Below are 22,035 nucleotides of genomic sequence, written 5' to 3' on the forward strand. Positions count from 1 at the left end.
ACTACAACAAATAGATGTACAGTTTACCCATACCTCAAGCAATTAGCATTTAGGTAAGTGTTATGGATTAAATTGTGCCCCCCAAAAATATGTGTCAACTTGGCTAGGCCACGATTTTCATTATTATGTAATTATCCTGTGGGATTATGTGTTGTAAAACTTAACCTCTATGATGTTAGTGAGGCACAATTGGAGGCAGTTGTGTTAATGAGGCAGGACTCAATCTACAGGATAGGTTGCATCTTCAATCTCTTTTGAGATATAAAAGAAATTAAACAAGCAAGCAGAGATGGGCAACCTCCTACCACCAAGAAAGTAGCACCAGGAATGGAATGCGTCCTTTGGTCCCAGGGTCCTTGTGCTGAGAAGCTCCTTGACCATGAGAAGATTGAGAACAAGGGCCTTCCTCCAGAGCCAACAGAGACAGAAAGCCTTCCCCTGGAGCCTACACCCTGAATTTGGACTTGTAACCTACTAGACTGTGAGAAAATAAATTTCTCTTTGTTAAAGCCATCCATTTGTGGTATTTCTGTTATGGCAGCACTAGATGACTAAGACAAACACTATATGATTTGAGGCAAAATACTGATGTTTTGTTGATGTGAGAAAGCTGGCTTTTAAATTTTATTACCATATAAAGTGCCCAATTCAGCTCTGCAACCATCTTGTAACATAAACACAGCCAAGCACCCAGAAACATAGCTTTTTACCTCTCTGAGGGTACACAACTTTTTTAAAGGTACAAAGAGTTCTCCCTTGAATCTGGATCGACAGGTAGTCAACTATGGACCCGGATGAGCCCTCCCTGCTCTAAGTGTTGAATCGGCTACAAATCAGCTCCAAGGAACAAGACCCAAGGAGGTTCTTAAAATCAAAAGTTGACCTCTACTCCATGACCTATGGCCCAAACGGGCCCCAGAAGGGCCTCCAGGGCTGCCGGGGAGACCTGAGCACCCAGAAGGCATACGCACCTGCAGGAAGCTGATGGCCATTAAAATGAGGCTGTAGGAGCTAATTCCACCTGTGAACACCTCGTTCAGGTCCCTCTGCAGGAGGAACTGCTTTAATACTAAAATCAAATACGGCAGCAACGAGTACTTCTGTAAATCCCAAAAAGAAGACAAGACAGATCCATTACTGATTAGTTAATACGCTTTCAAGGACACTCCACACAGCAAGTTTCACATGTAGAAGTTTCGTCAAGCCCAATGCCCGTCTGAAGGCTGAGCCCAGCTGCCCTCACACTTCAGGGGCCTGAGAACTGCCTGAAGCACCAGGAGTCATCACAATCCAGATGTGGCCCCCACCCCAGGTTACCATTCAGCCTGTTGGGAAGTGTCTGCAGGCAGAAAGGTGCCCAGGGAAGACCAGTGAGCGTGTTGACAGTCACATGCCCACAGGTCCACGTGGCTGGCCCAAGGTGTGCAGGCATTGGGGGGGCAGCAAAAGACGTGGGGAGGCCCAGGGCCAGTCCCAACATCCCACCACCCGAGATGAAACGCAGGCAATGGGGGTAGGGACTAGAGTCTGCGGCAGTGGCAGTGGCATCACCACGAGCCAGCGGACAGGTCTTCCAGAAGGGCAGGGTGGGAGGAGAGGGGGCAGGCATGCAGGGTGCTGGAGAAGGGGGCTGTCAGTGAGGGTGCTCTGCTGGGGAGGAAACAACCCTACAGAGAAACGGTGGTGCGGAGGAAAGGAAACGAGCGAGGTCTGTGAGAAGAGCCGCATCTGAAAAAGGTGGCAGCTTCGCCTTCAGAATGTCGCCACTCCTGCTACAATGGCACGAAAGTATGTCGGTCCCACTAGCCCGTGTGCACAGTGGTGCTCACGACGTGTCAGTGTGAGAAACAAGTCTCCCCTCCCTCCATCAGCATACACAGTCCCTGGTGAAGAAGTAGGAAGCACATGGAGCTCAGTCGGCTCCCGAGGGCCTGATCTGCCAACAGTCGCCGGCTTGCAATAAGGAGAAAAAAAGCTCCCAAGCTCTCGACGACCAGGCTCAGCTCTGTGAATGGCCACCGACAGAATGCAGGTCTGAAGCCCAGCGGCACATCACGTCTAGGCACCCCTAGAAACGGCGGCACAGGATGCATGATCTTGCTCCACCCTCTACCACTCAAGGCCACCACAGTAGGCTTAAACAGTGGCATTCACAAGAGCAGGTCAGCCAGTGTCGCGCAGAGCCCGGTCACGGCGCGGAGGGCAGGACAGACCTTCATGTAGCTCTTGATGAGCTCGGCTGCCCGGACGCCAGTCTCCACATTAAAACTGATGTCGACTTTCACTTCCGTCTCCTGGTCGGTGAGTTTGATTATCGGAACCTGCAAAGATGGTTAGTGGAAAGTGAGTGTTAATATCCACCAAGCACTTCCTGAGCTGCAAAGAGGAGTGGTTTTTCCTTACTCTCAAAAGGGACTGAGAGATCACCCACCCCTAGACGTAACGATGAGAAGAAGGGGACTCTGCCAGGCACTACCCTCACCGGGCCCTGCAAGCCAGTCCCTCCAAAAGCTCGTCCTCTGGCCTGCCTGCCCCCACCACGGGGCCAACTGCGGCCACTGCGTCCTGTCTGTGATGGGGGAGCAGCAGGGGACAGGTGCAGAAGGCAGGTGGGCAGGAAGGCCCCAGCACCAGGTCCCAAGCTCCCCTGCGCAGCCAGCTCCCGCCACAGTGGCCTCAGGCACAGGGCAGCAGGCAGCTCTTGGTCCTCCGCAGTCATGTTTGGGAGAATTTCTGAAAATATTCAAAGTAACCTCCAAGCCGTTTTTAAAATGCTTTGTACTGATAATACTTCTCCAAACATGTCTACTTTGGGTTCTCATTCTTTCACAGCATTTAACTAAAATAAAAAAAATTTTTTTACACATCAGAGAATAAAAGGCTATTTTGGAAATACCCACATCGATGACAATTGTCACCAAAAAGACTCTGAAAACCAGCCTCACAAAAGCTGCCCAAGTATGACTCCTTCAGACCACAAACCACCCCCTCCCCCCGCCCCAAATTCTGTCCTTTCAGGAGAAAAGGGTAGGTTTTGTTTCCTCCACCAGGAAGGAATGAAAACTAATGTTCCCTGCACCTACAGTCAGGGTCCAATGAAAGGTTTAAAAGAGCCTGGGGGAAAGTCAGCATAAAAACACTTTCAGCCCACGCCTGAATCGGGGCTTAAAACATAAACCCGGGGGCCCCTGCCCAGAGGACACACTAGTGCCAGGAGGGCCGGTCTGTGCCGATGGCCACCATGCGGAGTCACCGTCCTCGCCAGGCAGTGCCTGTTGTGGCTGCGGATTTCCAGGAGAATTCATCACCGTGTGCGTGTCTCGAAGCAGCCCAGGCTGCTCGGGGCCTGCTCAGCGGGGCACAGTCTGCCGGCAGGTGGCACTCGAGGACCACATGGCCACCACGGGAAGCCCCTTCTTCACACCCATAGACACTTTCCCAAACACTCATGCTTCCCACCTGCCTTACACTCGCACACTGCCATATACACAGGCTACACCCCCAAATTTAGGAAATTAATAGCTACACTAGAGAATACTTATTTTTGGTGGGTGTTCAAAATACACACGCTTTCACCTGAAACACACCCTTCCCCTCTGCCTGCTGGGCATGATGGCATTTCACTGCGACCCACAGAGTGGGTGCTGTAAGGCACAGCAGGGTGTCCCAAGAGGACACGGGGGATGAGCCCTCTTGATTGCCCACACGGTGCACACACACCCCATGGCCAAAAAGGCAAGGGCCATGTGGCCTCGGTGTAGTCGCTCAACGCCACGCAATGCCTGTGCGTCCTGCAGCATCCACGCCACAGTGGGGACAGCTGTGTGGCCTGAGACCACGTGGCTGGCTCAACGCCACGCATGCCTGTGCATCCTGCAGAGCCCACACCTCAGAGGCAAGGGCTATGCAGCCTGAAACTGCGCAGTCGCAATGCCCACGTGTCCTGCAGCATCCACACCACAGCAGGGAGGCCAGTGTGGCCTGAGACAGTGCAGTCGCTCAACACTACGCATGCCTGTGCGTCCCTGCGGCGTCCACACCACAACGGGGAGGGCTGTGTGGCCTGAGACAGTGCAGTCGCTCAACACTACGCATGCCTGTGCGTCCCTGCGGCGTCCACACCACAACGGGGAGGGCTGTGTGGCCTGAGACAGCGCAGTCGCTCAACACTACGCATGCCTGTGCGTCCCTGCGGCGTCCACACCACAACGGGGAGGGCTGTGTGGCCTGAGACAGCGCAGTCGCTCAACGCCATACGATGCCTGGGCGTCCTGCAGCATCCACACCACAACAGGGAGTACTGTGTGGCCTGAGACAGTGCAGTCGCTCAACACTACGCATGCCTGTGCGTCCCTGCAGCGTCCACACCACAACAGGGAGGGCTGTGTGGCCTGAGACAGCACAGTCGCTCAACGCCATGTGATGCCTGGGCATCCTGCAGAGTCCACACCTCAGATGGGAGGGCTGTGCGGGCTCAGACAGTGCAGTCACTCAACGCCATGCGATGCCTGGGCGTCCTGCAGTGGCCGCCCTAGGACAGCAGGCGTGGTCTTTGGGTCCCTCCACCCAAAGGTCAGCAGTCTGAATCCGCCAGCCACACCATATCTGTTTCTAAAATACAACAGTGGAACAGGCACCAGGCAGGCATTTCCACTACAAATGGGAGAAACTGGAAGGTAAAAAGGGGTAACAGGCATTGAGCAAGTTCAAAACCCAGCAGAACAATTCACATTAGCTCCCAAGGCTTGAAAATAATCCTCTCTTCTCTGAGACCATCTGGGCATTGGCCCTGCCCTCCAGGCTCTGGGTGTTAGCCATGCCCTTTGGATTCTGGGTGGACGCCCCTCAGCCCTGGGCTTCAGGTCCACCTTCCAGGCCCACTGGGACACCAATTCTGCTACTTGGGCTTTGGGCAGCCCCATTCTCCTAGTCCATCTTAGTGTCAACCCCACCGCCTCAGCCCCAGTAGCTGGCCCATTCTTCTGCCCCTTGGGCATGATAACCTCGACCTCTCAGCTTTGGGCAGTGACCCCATCCCCTGGCACACTTTAATGGCACCCCCACACTCCACAACTGAGTTGGTCAAGATCTGACTCTTGAAACCTAAGATCCAGGAGACTGTGACCCCACCCTTTGAAACCAAGAAGCCCCTGCTTCCCATGCTCCTTCCAACAGCTCTGCTCATCTACGAGCTACTCCAGGGATGGTCCTTTTCTTTTTCTTAGAGAACAGATGTAGCTCCTTTGGCCTATTCCTGCCTGCACAATTACAAGAAGCACACAGCTTTCCTTTTGTCATTTCTCTGTCCCCTTTAGTCTAAGCTAATGGGTTTTCTGATGTGGTAGCGGGTTAGATCTATCGATCACAGGCTTAATCTCTTTACCAAAAGATTGTGTAGCAACATTCTTGGTGATCTTTCTAGGACATGTGTCCTTAGTTTGTACGACATAATTTTCCAAATCTTTAAGTTCTGTTTTCATTTCACACAGTGCATTTTTGGTCCATCTCCTTCCTTTTGCATTTTATTTAAGTGGCAAGGAGAAACCATGCAGCCTCTTTAAGATCTTGCTTAGAAATCTCATCAGGCAGATATCCAAGTCCGTCACTTACAAGTGTTACCTTCTACCAAACATGTGAACATAATTCAGACAAGTTCTTTGCCACTGCATAAAAAGCATCTCCCTTCCTCCATTTTTCAGTCACATGTTCATCATTTCCTTTTGAAGCATCACCAGAAGCACATTTAACGTCCACATTTCTAGCAACATTTGGTTGCTAGCACCATGACGATACAGACTATCTCTGTGGCTCTCCTCACTTCCTTTTGACCCCTCACCAAAATTCTTTGACATCCATAATTCTACTAAGACTGTCTTCGATGTAATCTAGGTTTTTACTACTCCAAAAACCCAAAACCGTTAAAAACAAGTCAATTACAACGCACTCTTTCAGCCTGTACCCATTACCCAATCCCAAAACCACTTCCATGTTTTAGCTATCTGTTAGAGCAGCACCCCATTCCTAGCAAGATGAGTGTGCCATGGCTTCAGCCAACTCACCTCCTGTGTGTGCCGCAATGAGCCCATGGCAGGGACACGGCACATACTTATACACTCATCTACTGTGTATGCCGTCATCAGCCCACAGTGGGGACACAGCAGGTATAAAACACACTAATAAAGTCACCTCCTGTCTGTGCTGTGATCAGCCGACAATGTGGACACGGCAGGTACACACACTAATACACTCACCTCCTGTCTGTGCCATGACCAGCCCACAGTGGGGACATGACGCACACTAATACACTCACCTCCTGTCTGTGCTGTGATCAGCCCACAGTGGGGACACGACGCACACTAATACACTCACCTCCTGTCTGTGCTGTGATCAGCCCATGGTGGGGACACAGAAGGTACACACACTAATACGCCCACCTCCTGTCTGTGCCGCGATCAGCCCACAGTGGGGACACAGAAGGTACACACACTAATACGCCCACCTCCTGTCTGTGCCGCAATCAGCCCACAGTGGGGACACAGCAGGTACACACAGTAATACGCCCACCTCCTATCTGTGCTGTGATCAGCCCACAGTGGGGACACAGAAGGTACACACACTAATATGCCCACCTCCTGTCTGTGCTGTGATCAGCCCACAGTGGGGACACAGAAGGTACACACACTAATACTCCCACCTCCTGTCTGTGCCGCGATCAGCCCACAGTGGGGACACAGCAGGTACACACACTAATACACTCACCTCCTGTCTGTGCTGTGATCAGCCCACAGTGGGGACACAGCAGGTACACACACTAATACACTCACCTCCTGTCTGTGCTGTGATCAGCCCACAGTGGGGACACAGCAGGTACGCACACTAATACACTCACCTCCTGTCTGTGCTGTGATCAGCCCACAGTGGGGACACAGCAGGTACACACACTAACACACTCACCCCCGTCTGTGCTGTGATCAGCCCACAGTGGGGACCCGACAAGTACACACACTAATACACTCACCTCCCGTGTCATGATCGGCCCACGGTAGGGTCACGGTAGGTACAGGCACTAATATGCTCACTTCCTCCCAGTGCACGCCTCAGTGCCTACATCATACAGTCTAAACACGCACCCCAACAAGTAGTGAGCACCCAGAAATGCTCTGCTGCTACTCCCGTCAGCAAGATCAACCTCCCACCTTAGCTTCCAGCAAGCTTCTCAACAGCCAGAAGGATATTGGTGAAGCTTCATGTGAGACGAAGTGCCCATCTGAAAAGGAAACATCGGCCTACAGGACAGGCAAGCTAGCAGTGTCACACAGGCAGGTCACTTACAGGGTCTGGCCTTAAAGTAATAATCTTGACAAGCACACAGCAAAAGCCATCTCATCTTCCAAGTTGTCCCTGAGAAAAGAGGCTTTCCTATATGCACCTCTTCTGAACAACAAAGAGACATGAGTGCTTTTCTTTCTTAAGTCTGACCGTGAAGCTGTGCAGCCCGTGGCAGCAGCACTGACGGTCAGCGTCCTGTCTCAGGTGTGGCTCTCCTTTCCTCACTCATCCCAACAAAGGAGAACCACCACACCCTATACTGCCAAGAAAGCTCCACGACCCCTCCACGACCCCACCAGTTCCACAGCTCAGGCTGTTGCTAACACATCGGTGTTGGTGATCACGCTAACGCAACCAAAGTGCAGGCACGCTCAAACCAGAAGTAGAGAAGGCTGCAGACTGTAACCAACAAGTGCTGAGAAACGGTACTCACAGGCCAGCTGGGGAGGCCCGCTGTGGAGGGCTGGGGCACAGGGCCAAGGTATAGGGCTGTGGTAGGTTAGGGCGTAGGGCTACTGTGGACCAAGGCTGTGGTGGGCCAGGGCATGAGGCTGGGGTGTGGGGCTGTGGTGGGCTAGGACACAGGGCCAGAGTTCAGTGTTGTGGTGGGCTGGGGTGGTGGGCTGAGATGCAGGGCTGTGGTGGGCTGGGGCTGTGGTACGACGGGGCTTGGGGCCAGGGCTGTGATGGGATGGGGCGTAGGGACGGGGCTGTGGTGGGATGGGGTGTGGGGCCAGGGCTGCGGTGGGCCAGGGCTGTGGTGGGATGGGGTGTGGGGCCAGGGCTGCGGTGGGCCAGGGCTGTGGTGAGATGGGGTGTGGGGCCTGGGCTGTGGTGGGCTGGGGCTGTGGTGGGGTGGGGTATGGGGCTGGGGCTGTGGTAGGCCAGGGCTGTGATAGGATAGGGTTGGGGCCTGGGCTGTGGTGGGCCAGGTCTGTAGTGGGCTGGGGCTGTGGTAAGATGTGGTGTGGGGCCTGGGCTGTGGTGGGCCTGGGCTGTGGTGGAATGGGGTGTGGGGCATGGGCTGTGGTGGAATGGGGTGTGGGGCCTGGGCTGTGGTACGCCGGGGCTGTAGTGGGCCGGGGCTGTGGTGAGATGGGGTGTGGGGCCTGGGCTGTGGTGGGCCAGGGCTGTGGTGGGATGGGGCGTAGGACTAGGGCTGTAGTGGGCCGGCGCTGTGATGGGTTAGGGTGTGGGGCCAGGGCTGTGGTGTGCCGGAGCATAGGACTGGGGCCGTGGTGGGCCGGGGCTGTGGTGGGCCAGGGCTGTGGTGAGATGGGGTATGAGGCCTGGGCTGTGGTGGGCCAGGGCTGTGGTGAGATGGGGTATGAGGCCTGGGCTGTGGTGGGCCAGGGCTGTGGTGGGATGGGGCGTAGGACCGGGGCCATGGTGGGCCAGGGCTGTGGTGTCCTAGGCTGTGGTGCGCCAGGGCACAGGGCCGGGGCGAGGCCGCACTCACCGTTGCCTTGTCCAGCACTTTGATGGAGCACGGCTCGGCCACGCTGTGCTTCCGCAGTGCCTGCTCCAACAGCTGCAGAGGCGGCCGCTCCCACTTTCCAAAGACCACCAGGTCGATGTCACTGGACAGAAGCAGAAGTTCCTCTAAGTCCTGCTCCCCTCCCCATGTAGTTAACACCCTCCCCTGGGGTAAGCAGCCTCTTCAGAGGCCCAAACAAAATTCCACCAAGGGAGCAATCTCAGGGAAAGAAGGCACCTTACAAGCTGCTTGAGACAAGATAAACAGCAAAAAGGTTCCAAGACTGTCCCAACATTCGTAAGTAAATGAGAATATAATGAAAATGCCACCCCTCTAAAACCACAAGGAGGGTCCCATTTCCTGATGCTTGCTCGTGCCGTATCTGCACTGGGCTGCCCTCCACTGACCTGGTAATCCCAGACCACCCTCCGCTGACCTGGTGATCCCAGACCACCTGCCACTGACCCAGCAATCCCAGACTGCCCTTTGTTGACCCAACTATCCCAGACCACCCTCCACTGACCCAGGGATCCCAGGCCACCTGTGCCCCTCAGTGTCTTGTGTTAGCTGGCATTTCTAGCCTTGTTCTGAACAAGGAACCTATGCTCAGCCTTCAGTATGCTCACGCGCACAACCCCCCAGCCCCCACCAGGTAAACCTGAGGTGAATCCCACAGAAGGGTCAGTACTCACCTGGTTGGGAGATAGAGACCTGTACTAAAGCTGCCAAATATCTGCACCTGCAAGAAAGAGTGCCGGGCATAAACACACCAACAGTCCAAGTGGTCAAATTGCATTGCCTGAGCTCAAAGGCCCTGCTGGTACACGTGTGAAAATTAAAGCTATCTCGCAGGCTGGAAGAAAACAACCCAACAACCAACTAAAAAATCCTCTGATTCCTTTAAGATCTGCCCCAGAAAAAAATTTTTACAAACTCAAAGACATGAACCAATTACTGGCCTTGCCCCAACCCTGCTCAGAACAGAGAGCTTTCCAGAGCCAGCTGCAAACCCCCAGTTTCTCCAGCCCTAATAAAGCACCAGGGCAGCATTTGGTTCATGCAAGTTTGGAGCCAAGAATGTCACATAACCTCTCAAAGAGGGCACCAAGAGCAAGGTTCCACCAGGCTCTCAGACAGGAAGATGAGCCATCAGAACACGGAGCCCATGTTGACTGGTGTGGCCAGGACCAACATAGTCGAGGGCAAGCTCTGTGCTCCAGCACCATGTACCTCAGCTCCAGCACTTACTGGCTCACTTGTGTGAGACTGGTGAGTGATGAAAGAACCAGTATCATCCACATGACTGCTCACACGTCACTAGACTACTGTACGGGGGAGATCACGTGTCACTAGACTACTGTAGGGGATGTCACACGTCACTAGACTACTGTGGGGGGGGTCACATGTCACTAGGCTCCTGTAACGGGTGTCACACATCACTACACCACTGTAGGGGGGTCACACATCACTAGACTACTGTGGGGGGGTCACACGTCACTAGGCTTCTGTACCGGGTGTCACACATCACTACACCACTGTAGGGAGTAGAATAAAGTTTCCAGCCCTGAGATTGACTAAAGGCAAGAAAACAACCACCCAAAACCCAGTGCCACAGCGCCCCAGAATGATCACTTTTGTGTGTCTAGCCATGGTCTTGTTACTCCCACCCAAGTGACTGGGCAGGATAATATGATACAGTAATTGCGGCCCACCGAAAGGATTGGCCAATTTTGCCATCCTGTTGAGTTTGGGATGAGGCACCCCAGAGGAGGGAAAGAAAGGATCCCACCACCACCAAGGACTGAGAGCAAGCATGCCTTTTGGACCCAGGATCCCTGCACTGAGAAGCTCCTGGAACCAGGAGACAGACAGGAAGCTGTAACACTGAAGGCAGTAAGAAGCAGCGGCAGAGACCCAGCAGCAGGAGATGATGCAGTGGGCTTCCCGGCCCATGGAGAGAGAAAGCTGGGTGCCTCTGGGCAGAGGCCAAGGGCCACAAGAGGCGTGCCCACGAGCACAGCTGGGGAGAGGCTGTCCTGATGGAAGAGCTGCATCCTGAGTGTTCCTGAGCCTGAACTGTAACTGCTCCTTCCCTAATAAACCCCGCCATAGTGAGTATGGTGAGGTCTCCGTAGCCACTGCAGTGACTTACGGAACCCAGCAGAGAAGCAGAGTGCCGTGGGAGGAACGGTTGTTGTCAGAATTGGTAAAGACAGTGGAGAGAGGAGACACGTCTAACCTCCGCCTCACAGGAATCAGCCTTGGGCTGGGGACCTTGATTCTCCTTCCCCCTCGTGGGCTTAGAGGTGGTCAGACACCGTCCCCCACACAGTTTTTACACACACGATTTGGAAAGCCCTCCCTCAGGCAGCCCTCCCTCGGGCAGCGTGTTCACGTGTAGTATCAGAATCACCTGGAGGCCCCCAGGGCTCCTACCGCAGCAGGTCCAGGTGGGCCTGGAAGATGCACTTCTAGCACATCCCAGGTGAGGCTGACGCTGCTGGCCCGGACACACCCTGAGAGCCACACAGTCTCTCATGGATGACCAGGACGGGTGCATGAGTGACAAAAACACAGAAGGAGATACCCACATCGGCTGTCGGCCAAAGGTCCTTGATGACGGTTTCAATGCGTTTCACCACCTCCGTCCGCATAGCTGCTTCCTCAGGACAGGGGGACATGAAGTTATAGAAGTCGATTATTTCCTCATGAAGTCTAACGAACAGAGAAAAAACACAGCAGAGTTCTAACCACACTTAACCAGACCTTTCATTCTGTCATTACATCAGTTAAGAACCCTGTTTCTTCTCTCATAAAGTACGTCAGGATTGAAGCTTCGTGGTGAATGAGGTCACCCGTGTGGTTTCGTACCAATGACAAGCATCAGTGAATGTTGTCAATACAAATACCAACAAGCTGAGAATGGGTATTTACTTAAACTTATCCAAAAAGAGTCATTTTGGTGACTTCACATTAAGGGGAAAAAAAAATCAAATACTGTATTTTTTCACAAATGACACACCCACATAAATGACACACCCACACATACAATGCGCAGAGCACACCTAGGAAATTAAAGCCTGACAGGGTTGTGCAACCGGCAAAAAATGTATAATGCGCACGTTATTTACGTAAAAATATGGTTAAACAATTTTCAAAAAAAAAGTCCTATCCATGAAAGCTGAATGATGATTTCCAATTCCTGAGCCCCAGTACAGACCACAGCTGTAGCCTTGACCCCTGACCCACCAGGGCCACCGCTCCTCACTCGAGGTCTGGGCAATAGGCCGAGGCAGGGAGGGGACCCCGAGGCAAGACTACTTTCAAGTCCTCGGGGAATATAGGAGACCCTGGCCTCAACATTCAGGTCTGCCCAAAAAGGCTTGCTCAGGACTCCCTACATCCAGTATCCACAGACACACCATGCTACAGAGAACGGCCCAGAGCGAGGAGAGCTGGCTTACTGGACATCGGGCTGTTCTCTGGAGGACCCCATAAGGAGGGCGAGAGCGGGTCCAGATCTAGCTTGGCATTTCCAGGAGAGTGGCTCAAAGCTGAGGCCACACTCACCCTCAGGAGCCGCCTGGTGCTGCCACCCACAAGGGCTGGAGGCCAGCCCTGCCACCACCACTCAGGAAGCTGAGGTTCAGGGCCAAGGACCAGCACCGCAGCCCGTAGGAACGATGGGTCAACCTGTTTTAGTTTAAAGGTTTAATCAAAGATGTGGGGTCAGCCCAACTACCCAATCCCAGAGAATTAGAACTACTCAAACTCACCTGCTTCCATTCTACGTCTGAGTAATAAAGACAAACTAAGAAGTGGTTAGTGCAGTAGCAGCAACCAGTCACAGCATAGCAGGCCGTAATTCTCTCTCACACAAAGTAGTGCCTCCCTGCCCCTCCCAAAACCACCCCCTTTTGGAAGAGCCATTCCAAACACCCTGCAGTAGGTGTGAAGGCCAGTCGAGGCCACCAGGAGCACCACAGACTCTCGTGGAAGGAAGTGAACACTAAGCACCCTGCTCGTGGTACACCCGCAAAGTCAGCGGGCCCACCACTGGGCTCTAATTTTATCGTGTTAAAAAAAAAAAAATCAAATACAAGAAAACATCTCCCTCCAAGTATGGTTTCCAATTTACACAACCATAGGCCCATATTTAATAGATCCAAAAATGTAACAAGTAATGCAATGCTGAAACACAATAAATTTTTCCCAAATATCTACTAAATGCCAAGATTTTCAGAGCTTCTATCTTTTCAACAGTTATGAGCACCAACCACATACTAGGCGTTGAACTACATTTTTTCTATCAGCTAAACAGGCCTCTTTAAAGTACGAGGCATCACCTATAATTTCCCACCCACGTACTTTGGACATGTCTTCAGGAGGGCCGTTTTCTGGAGAAGGACATCATGCCTGGTAAAGCACTGGGTCAGGGAAAGGAGGAGGACCCTCAATGAGGTGGACTAATAGCGGCTACAACAACAGGCTCACTCTTATCAACGATTGTGAGAATGGCACAGGACCGGGCAGTGTTTCGTTCTGTTGTACACAGGATCACTGTGAGTCAGAACTGACTTGACAGCACCTAACAACAACAACGCTTTCAACAGAAATAGACAAGTCAGGTTAGCAAGTCAGTGTCCACCCCAATAAAGAGCCCAAGCAGCATCCCTTCCCTGCTAGCAAGGACATCAGGTTGGGCCCCTTCTTTGGGCACTGTCCCTGTGGAGCGTGGATCAGGGACGCAGCCCCAGGCTCGCCCCAAGAACCACCACATGGCTTGTGCCGTCCCTCACCTTCCGTGGAAAGCCAGCCCACAGAAAATGTTAACACCCACACTCTGCTGTGCCTCCCAGGACTGTTCCAAAGAGAGCAACGAAAGCACAGAAGTTTAAAGTCATAATAAAGGAACCAAGTCCACTGCTGTCGAGTCGATTCTGACTCATAGCGACCCTACAGTACAGAGTAGAACTGCCCCACAAGGTTTCCAAGGAGCTGCTGGTGGATTCGAACTGCCAACCTTTTGGTCAGCAGCCGAGTTCTTAACTACTGTGCCACCAGGGCTCCAATAAAGGTACAGGCCCAGAATAATGAAGTGACGGCCCATAGCTGTGGAAGAAGAACACCGGGAGCCAGTGTGTTAGATTCTGCCCACAAATGGACACGCTGTGCAGGGCATTCCCACTGACCAACAATATATGTCACTACAAGGTTCCACCTGCAGAGTAGACAGTAATATCATCTTCATTTTAGTCCTGCACGTGTGAAACACACACCAGGAAAGGGGCAGCAGGAGGAAAACTTGTCCTGCGTGCAGGAGACACTCCACAGTGTAATGCTCCACGGCGCAGCACAGCGTCTGCCTGCTCCTCCCACGTGCATTTACCTACTCGAGGGAAGGTGGGCCGTCCACCAGCACTCCGTACTCCACAGAGATTAGTAACGGGGCTGAAGGCGCCCACGTTCCCAGGGTGAGGAGTGATGCCAAGCCCACACAGAGGCCTGGTTCAGGCTGTGTCCCATCAGTACAACACCCCGGTCACTGTACCTACCTGAAATATGTAATGAAAGGGAACAGAAAATTCACACCTGATACAATAAATGTGGAAATGTGGTGGCATAGTGGTTAAGTGCTACAGCTGCTAATCAAAGGGTCTGCAGTTCAAATCCACCAGGCTCTCCTTGGAAACTCTACGGGGCAGTTCTACTCTGTCCTATAGGGTCGTCATGAGACAGAATCGACTTGACGGCAACAGGTTTGGTAACGGGTTTATAGTGAATGTTAGAGAACACGAATCGATGATATTTTTGTTCTGCCTTCCTGGAACTTGGAGGGCGCTCTGACCACCTGGACCAGCGCAGTTCTGCGATGGAGCAGGGCAAGCTGGCTCCGGGCAAGCCCTCCGGCCTATCCTGAAGTCAAGCCAGGCACAAAGCCACCAAAGGCCGCCTGTCGCTCCAGAATGAGACACCATTGGAGCCGGAAGACCAGGAGAGTCCCCACAGCCAGGGGCAGATTATGCAACAAGCAAGGTAAGCACGGGCTTACTTGTGCTTACTTACTAACCTATAATGAACAATTTCACAGCGGTTTCCACCATATTTTCATCAGAGATGTAGTGAAACCCATGTGAAACTGCTCACTACAGATTAGTAAGTAAGCACAAGTAAGCCTGTGTTTATCTTGCCTACTGGGTCATCTGCCCCTGCCAGAGACTGTAAATTTGAGAAGAGGCTTTGGTTCTATAAAAAGGTGCTGTGGAGTTGGGAGCGAGACAGATGTCAGCCACACTGAGCAGCAGAATCTCTGATGTGAAAAAATGTGAAGTTTTTCACTACAATGATCTGGTAAGTAAGGTAGGCACTACGCTTACCTGCCTATTTATTAGCTAATCCAGCCCTGCTCACAGCCATCCCCAGCTCTGGGAAGACTATCGGGGAGCCCTTGCAGAGGTGGGGAGGGCTGAAAGCTGAGGGACAGTGGGGACCAGCAGTGAGCAAGGGGCCGCCGGCCAGCCCAGAAGCCAAGAGAGCACTTGGAGCTAGGGGACAGCCATTCAACACAGCCCAGGCCCTGGCTCACCCTGCACCCACCCACGAGAGGGCAGCCCAGAAGAGGGGCTCACAGGGAGCGTCCAATAAATGTGTGCAAAGGATCAAATCCAGTTTTGGTAAGTCATCTGCTGTGACCCTGCTATCATTTCTGAGCTGCATCCCCCATAAAATAACACCACAAGTTAACATTCTATAAACAGTGTTTCACCCTTGTGATCTGACACTAGCAGAAACCTCTGGGACGGCCAGCTATTCTCTGAAAAAGTAACCAGTGTGAGACAATAAAATACTCTGCATTGTTGCCGTCAACACTAACACTCAAGTGGCTTTCAGCGCCTTAGGAAGCTGCATACTGAGGTGACCACCACAGAGCCAGGGAGTGCCTCCAGCCATGTGCTCCCCCTGGACCAGGTACAGCACACAGCCTTCATTTCCCCGTTGATTTAAGGGCGGAATCTACCCACCGGTCCACAAAGCCACAGCAACGAAGGAAGTGTGCTCATTTATACTCAAAAATGATCCCCAGCGTGTGCCGACTGCTGTTACTGTTTGTTTTCTCCTCCTTGTAGCCAACCCTATGACACGTTAGCTTAAAACCAAAACGAAGCTAGAGTCCTACCTCATGCTATATTCTAAAATACAGATGCATCAGAATTAAATTTTCAAGTGGAAAAACTTAAATAAAAACTGATAAAACAACACAGGGAACCTTTCACTATCTCAGGCTTCCAGAAGGCCTTCTTAAGCTCCCAAACAAAAAACTCACAAAGTAAAGACTAGCAGGAGGTTCAGCTAATTGGGAAGAAATTCTATCAAAAACATGCTGAGTGTAAACAAATTAAAAAGTGATCAACAACTTCACATGGAGGGAATATGAAGAACATGAAAATGCTGAAAGAGCAGGCCTCTCGTGAACGGCGGGGGAGTATGAATTGGCGAATGCTCTGAAAAGCTGACAGAACAGCACGCGGGCCCCAGACACCTCACTGCTGGAAGTCTGCACCCCAAAAACGCTGGAGGCACGCAGTCTGCGAGGCATGTTTGCCGCAGGGCTGTGGGTAATGAGGACACGGGCAGCTGCACGGACCAGCACGTGGCTCCCTGACACCGCACTGCTGAAGTCTGCACCCCAAAAACGCTGGAGACACGCAGTCTGCGAGGCATGTTTGCCGCAGGGCTGTGGGTAACGAGGACACGGGCAGGTGCACGGACCAGCACGTGGGCCCCAGACACCACACTGCTGAAGTCTGCACCCCAGAAACGCTGGAGGCACAGTCTGCGAGGCATGTTTGCCGCAGGGCTGTGGGTAACGAGGACATGGGCAGGTGCACGGACCAGCACGTGGTGGGGGGTGGTTTTCTTGTGCGCCATGTGGAATCAGCCCGACTCAGGGCGACACCATGCACAACAGAACAAAACGCTGCCCAGTCCCGCACCATCCCCATGATCAGTTGCAGACTGGACCTTTGTGATCCAGGGGGTTTTCACTGGCTGATTTTTGGAAGTAGATCCCCAAGTCTTTCTCCCTAGCCCATCTTAGACTGGAAGTTCTGCTGAAGCCTACCCAGCATCATAACGACACACAAGCCTCCGCTGACAGACGAGCAGAGCCTGTGCGTGAGATGCTCTGGCCGGAAATCAAACCCAGGTCTCCCACACAGAGGACGAGAATTTCACCACTGAACCACGTCTGACAGTTAAAAGGAACAAAGGAGGGAGGTCTTACGCAGTGGTAAGTGAAAGCCTCCAAGGCTGACTGACGGTGTAAAAAGGCAAATAAATGAAAGCCACGGGCCCATCTACCTATGCATGGCTAGCCCACATGTGCATGCAAGGCCACAGAAAGGGCTCTAAAGGGCCGCTTGCTGAGCTCTCACAGCCGCCTCCTACACAGGACTTCAGGGGAGCCAAAGGAAAGAAAGCAGGCTTTTTACTCGGGGCACTTTTGCACTGCGCATGAATATTTTATAAGCACGTACTCATACATACAATTTAAAAGTAGAAAAAAGATACTTGTAATTTTAGAAGGAAAATAATTAAGGATGTATGAAAAAGTTTACCCTTGAGAACGTTCATTCCAGCATTGTTTATACTGAACATTTGAAAACAACAAAATATTAAATACAATGCAGAACAGTCAACTGTGTCTCTGATGACAAGATTACTTGTGATTTTAATACTATTTTTGCTTACGTGACTTTTCTGATTTTAACAATACAGATTTCTTAATGTAAAAAAGCAGAATACCAAGTCATCAGATTTCTACATCCCCGATGCCACTTTCCATTCCACCACATAACAATTAACAAGGTTCTAGACTACGGCCCAGAGTAGGTCAATTTACCTGGATATGGATAACTATGTCAGCAGCAGTGAAGAAATCAAATGATGTATTGCATTGGGCAAATCTGCTGCAAAAGGCCTCTTTAAAGTGTTCAAAAGCAAAGACGTCACTTTGGGGACTAAGGTACGCCTGACCCAAGCCATGGTATTTTCAATCACCTCATATGCATGCAGAAGCTGGACAATAAGATCGAAAAAGAATCAACGCCTCTAAATTATGGTGCTGCAAAGAATACTGACTATATCCTTGGACTGCCAGAGGAATGAACAAGTCTGTCCTGGAAGAAGTACAGCCAGAGTGCTCCCGAGCAGCCAAGATGGCAAGATTTGGTCTCACATACTTTGAACGCATTACCAAGAGGGACCAGTCCCCGGAGAAGGGCATCATACTTGTTAAAGTAGAGGGTCAGCAAAAAAGAAGACGACCCTCAACAAGATGGATTGACACAGTGGCTGCAACAATGGCCTCAAGCATAACGACGATTGCGAGGATGGGGCAGGACCAAGCAGTGTCTCGTTCTGTTGTACACAGGGTCATTACAGGTTGGAACTGGCCTCACAGCACAAAACAACCATGTCAGGTCTTAAAAGCCAAATGTGAGCAGAGACTCCCAGGCCAGCAATGCTGGTGAAAGCGGGTAAAGAGGAGAGAGGTCTACATTTCTCCCACATAGCTCTGTCCGGTAGAACTTTCTGGAGGATGGAAATGTCCCATAAGCCCGCACTGCCCAGTCCAGCAGCCCTCAGCCGCGTGTGGCTACTGAGTGCTTAAAATGCGGTGAGTGCAGCTGAGGAACTGGGCTTTCAATCACATGACTTACAGGCCTAAGTGGCTCTTGCTACCACCTTGGGCAGACTGGCTGCGTCTTCCTCAGCTCCCCTCCTGGAATAAGGGACGAGGCTGAGCCACCTCGAACAGGGGCTGATGTGGCTGCACCTCCAGAGCACACTTCTCCAGCTCTTCGGGGGCTAAAGAGCGAGCAGCTGCCCTCGGCCTGGCCCTCGCCCCGGCCCTCGCCCCGTATTCCTGGGGACACCACGGACAGGAGGCAGGAGCCACGGTCCCCTCACCCTGACGCCTGGGACAGCGTACCTCCAGAGCACACTTCTCCAGCTCTTCGGGGGCTAAAGAGCGAGCAGCTGCCCTCGCCCCGGCCCTCACCCCGTCATCCTGGAGACATCACGGACAGGAGGCAGGAGCCACGGTCCCCTCACCCTGACGCCTGGGACAGCGTACCTCCAGAGCACACTTCTCCAGCTCTTCGGGGGCTAAAGAGCAAGCAGCTGCCCTCACCCTGGCCCTCGCTCCGTCGTCCTGGAGACATCACGGACAGGAGGCAGGAGCCACGGTCCCCTCACCCTGACACCTGGGACAGCGTACCTCCAGAGCACACTTCTCCAGCTCTTCGGGGGCTAAAGAGCGAGCAGCTGCCCTCGCCCCGGCCCTCGCCCCGTCATCCTGGAGACATCACGGACAGGAGGCAGGAGCCACGGTCCCCTCACCCTGACGCCAAGCTGCTGCCCAGGTGCTTCCTAACAGGAGGTCAAGACAGATGATTTACAACAAAACAAACTTTCCTCCACGTCTTGGAATCTTTTGTATAAACTTATTCTTAAGTAAAGGTTTTAAGATCTTACAACTGAAGTTGGAGAGAAAGAGTCGTTTCTGACAAAACTAAGCATTCTAGTTCTCGAGGTAATTTCAGATGCACACTCACTGTGCAACATTTACAGAACTGTGGTTTAAAACTACGCGTTAGTGACAGTACCACCTTTTATTTCTTCTGGTGTCCAGGGGCCTGAGCGGGACATTTTATGAAGGAACTGGCTTAACCACAGAGCTGAGCACAGCCAAGGCCACCCCACCATCTCCAGGTCGCACTTCTCCCCTGAACACTCCAACATCTCTGAAGCTGTGACGCATTCCACCAGCAACTGCTCAGCCACGGATCAGTTTAAAGTGGAAAATTTTCTCTCTAAATGGTACCGTCGACAACAGCCCATCTTACCAGGTTGGTGATCTCTAGGAAGCTTTTGGTTCTGACCCACAAAAATGACAACTTTAAACGGGTCATCTCAAATTGAACAATTATGAGAATCTTGGGTGTCTTGGGGGCAGCCAGAACGACCGCGAGGAAGACTTAAGGTATTTAAAGTACAAGAGCTGTGGAGAGACAAGGGCAGAGGAAAGGTGCCCAGCAGTTAGCAACGCCAGCCTGTGAGGGGGGACACACAGGAGAGTCTGTTTGCTCCTGACACTTTAAATCTATTGGCTTCTAAGGACAGCGAAGGTCCAAGCTCCAATTTCATTCAACCTTTCTTTACCAGGTACTACAGCTTCTAACCAAAAGGTCAGCAGTTGGAATCCACCAGGCACTCCTTGGAAACTCTATGGGGCAGTTCTACTCTGCCCTACAGGGTCACTATGAGTTGGAATCAACTCGATGGCAGCGGGTTTTTTTCCTCAACAGAAACACCAGAATGAGCGCTCGAACCCTCCCGTGAGCTGGTTACTTGGAACCTCTGCACCTGGACCCTCTAAATCAGAGCTGTGTTCTGCAGTGCTGATGCCCCGACTTCCACAGATGACTGGGCTCAGAATCCTCACAAACTGAAGGCCACAGCGCCTCGCCCGGCTCTGCGACTGCCCAGTGTGGCTGTCTACTATGCCACAGGAGCCCCAACTCCAAACGCGTGGTGAGATGACCTCAGGAGCTGTGCGGACTTCAGTTCCCGGACTTCCCATTACACGTACACACAAGAGAAAACACCAACATACGTTGACCTGTTAACGTATCCTCCCCCTCTCCTCAGCTCCACAAGTCAGACCTGCACAAATTCAGCAGAAAGCCTTGACTCAGGCCTTCCATGGTGAACTTTTCAATCTACGCTCACAGGAGACGGAAGGAAGGTAGCTGGAACCCTAAGCTGGCACACCTCAGTGTTTCCAGAGAGTTCCTTCTGTTGCTGAGGCATCAACTGCTAAAGCAGGGTTCCACAGTCAGAGCCAGCCCCACTTCACCCCATCCCCAGGCAGGGGCCTGTGTGGGCACTGACCTTCCCACGGAAGGGCTCTGAACAAGGCTGCAGGCAGCAGGTTTTAAAACTTGAATGGCAGCGGGTGGAGCCCTGTGCAAGGCTGGGGAAGGGGGAGGAAGCTGTCTGCTGAGGAGCAGCATGCTGGGCCGGGGGGCAGCGTGCTGGGGGTGCAGCATGCTGGGGGCACAGCATGCTCGGGACACAGTGTGCTGGGGGGGTAGCGTGCTAGGGGTGCAGCGTACTGGGGGAGCAGCATGCTGGGAGGTAGAATGCTGGGGGACACAGTGTGCTGGGGGGCAGCATGCTTGGGGCACAGCGTGCTGGGGCACACAGTGTGCTGGGGGTGCAGCGTGCTAGAGGAGCAGCACGCTGGGGGACATGATGTGCTGGTGGGGCAGCATGCTGGGGGGCAGAGTGCTGGGGGACGGTGCTGGGGGACAGTGTGCTGGGGGCAGCATGCTGGTGGCACGGCGTGCTGGGGGACGCGGTGTGCTGGGGCGCAGCGTGCTGGGGGGCAGCGTGCTAGGGGAGCAGTGAGCAGTGTGCTGGGGGACACAGTGTGCTGGGGGGCAGCATGCTGGGGGCAGCGTGCTGGGGACACAGCGTGCTGGGGGTTGCAGAGCTACCTGGGGGGCATGATGTGCTGGGGGGGCAGTGTGCTGGGGGCCACAGAGCTGGCTGGGGGCTGCAGAGCTACCTGGGGGCCGCAGCATGCTGGAGCCTACAGACCTACCTGTGGGGCACAGTGTGCTGAGGGCCGCGGAGCTGGCTGGGGAGGGGGGGCACAGCACGGTGGGGGCCACAGAGCTACCTGATGGACACAGCGTGCTGGGGGCCGCAGAGCTACCTAGAGGCCACAGCATGCTGGGGGCAGGCCGAGGCCCTCAGAGGGAAGAGGGATAAGACAAGCCACTGCTCCCCTCAAACCCCCACCCTCCTGGCTGACAAATCCACACCCAGCACCGCCAACAGGCTTTTCCAGGAGCCAGCTCTGCTCAGAGGCACTGCTGCGGGGTGCTGGAGGAGGAGGAGGAGTCTGAGGCTCCATCAGTCTTCACAGAAGAAACTGCTACGATTCATTCATGAGAATATCCCATCACCACTCTTGTCATAAGCACACGTTTACTGACGGCTCACTATGCCCAGGGGCTGCAGAAATACTTCACTTGAACATGACCCCAGTGCCCAGCACCGGCCCCACCTGGGAAAGCACAGAGCAGAGCCTGGGGTCTACCCTTGGGCACACATGCACAGTGCTGTGAACCCCCCAGCCCAGGCACCTGCACCCA

At 53.1% G+C, this 22,035-nt stretch overlaps 1 protein-coding gene across 2 annotated transcripts in view; it reads right to left on the bottom strand.

Moving 5' to 3' along the window:
- The window catches only part of TENT4A (terminal nucleotidyltransferase 4A), a 45,113-nt gene that overhangs the window by 13,627 nt on the left and 9,451 nt on the right, over positions 1–22,035 (bottom strand). For both annotated transcript variants that reach the window (XM_064270460.1, XM_064270456.1), the window contains exons 2-6: positions 11,398–11,521; positions 9,499–9,545; positions 8,789–8,909; positions 2,214–2,321; positions 972–1,100 (exon numbers count right to left, since the gene is read on the bottom strand). In XM_064270460.1, coding sequence (XP_064126530.1) covers positions 972–1,100; positions 2,214–2,321; positions 8,789–8,909; positions 9,499–9,545; positions 11,398–11,487 — 495 coding nt within the window. In that variant the 5' untranslated portion in view covers positions 11,488–11,521. The remainder of the gene's footprint in view (positions 1–971; positions 1,101–2,213; positions 2,322–8,788; positions 8,910–9,498; positions 9,546–11,397; positions 11,522–22,035) is intronic.

The sequence above is a fragment of the Loxodonta africana genome, chromosome 2 (assembly GCF_030014295.1).
Source record: "Loxodonta africana isolate mLoxAfr1 chromosome 2, mLoxAfr1.hap2, whole genome shotgun sequence".
Taxonomy (NCBI): domain Eukaryota; kingdom Metazoa; phylum Chordata; class Mammalia; order Proboscidea; family Elephantidae; genus Loxodonta; species Loxodonta africana.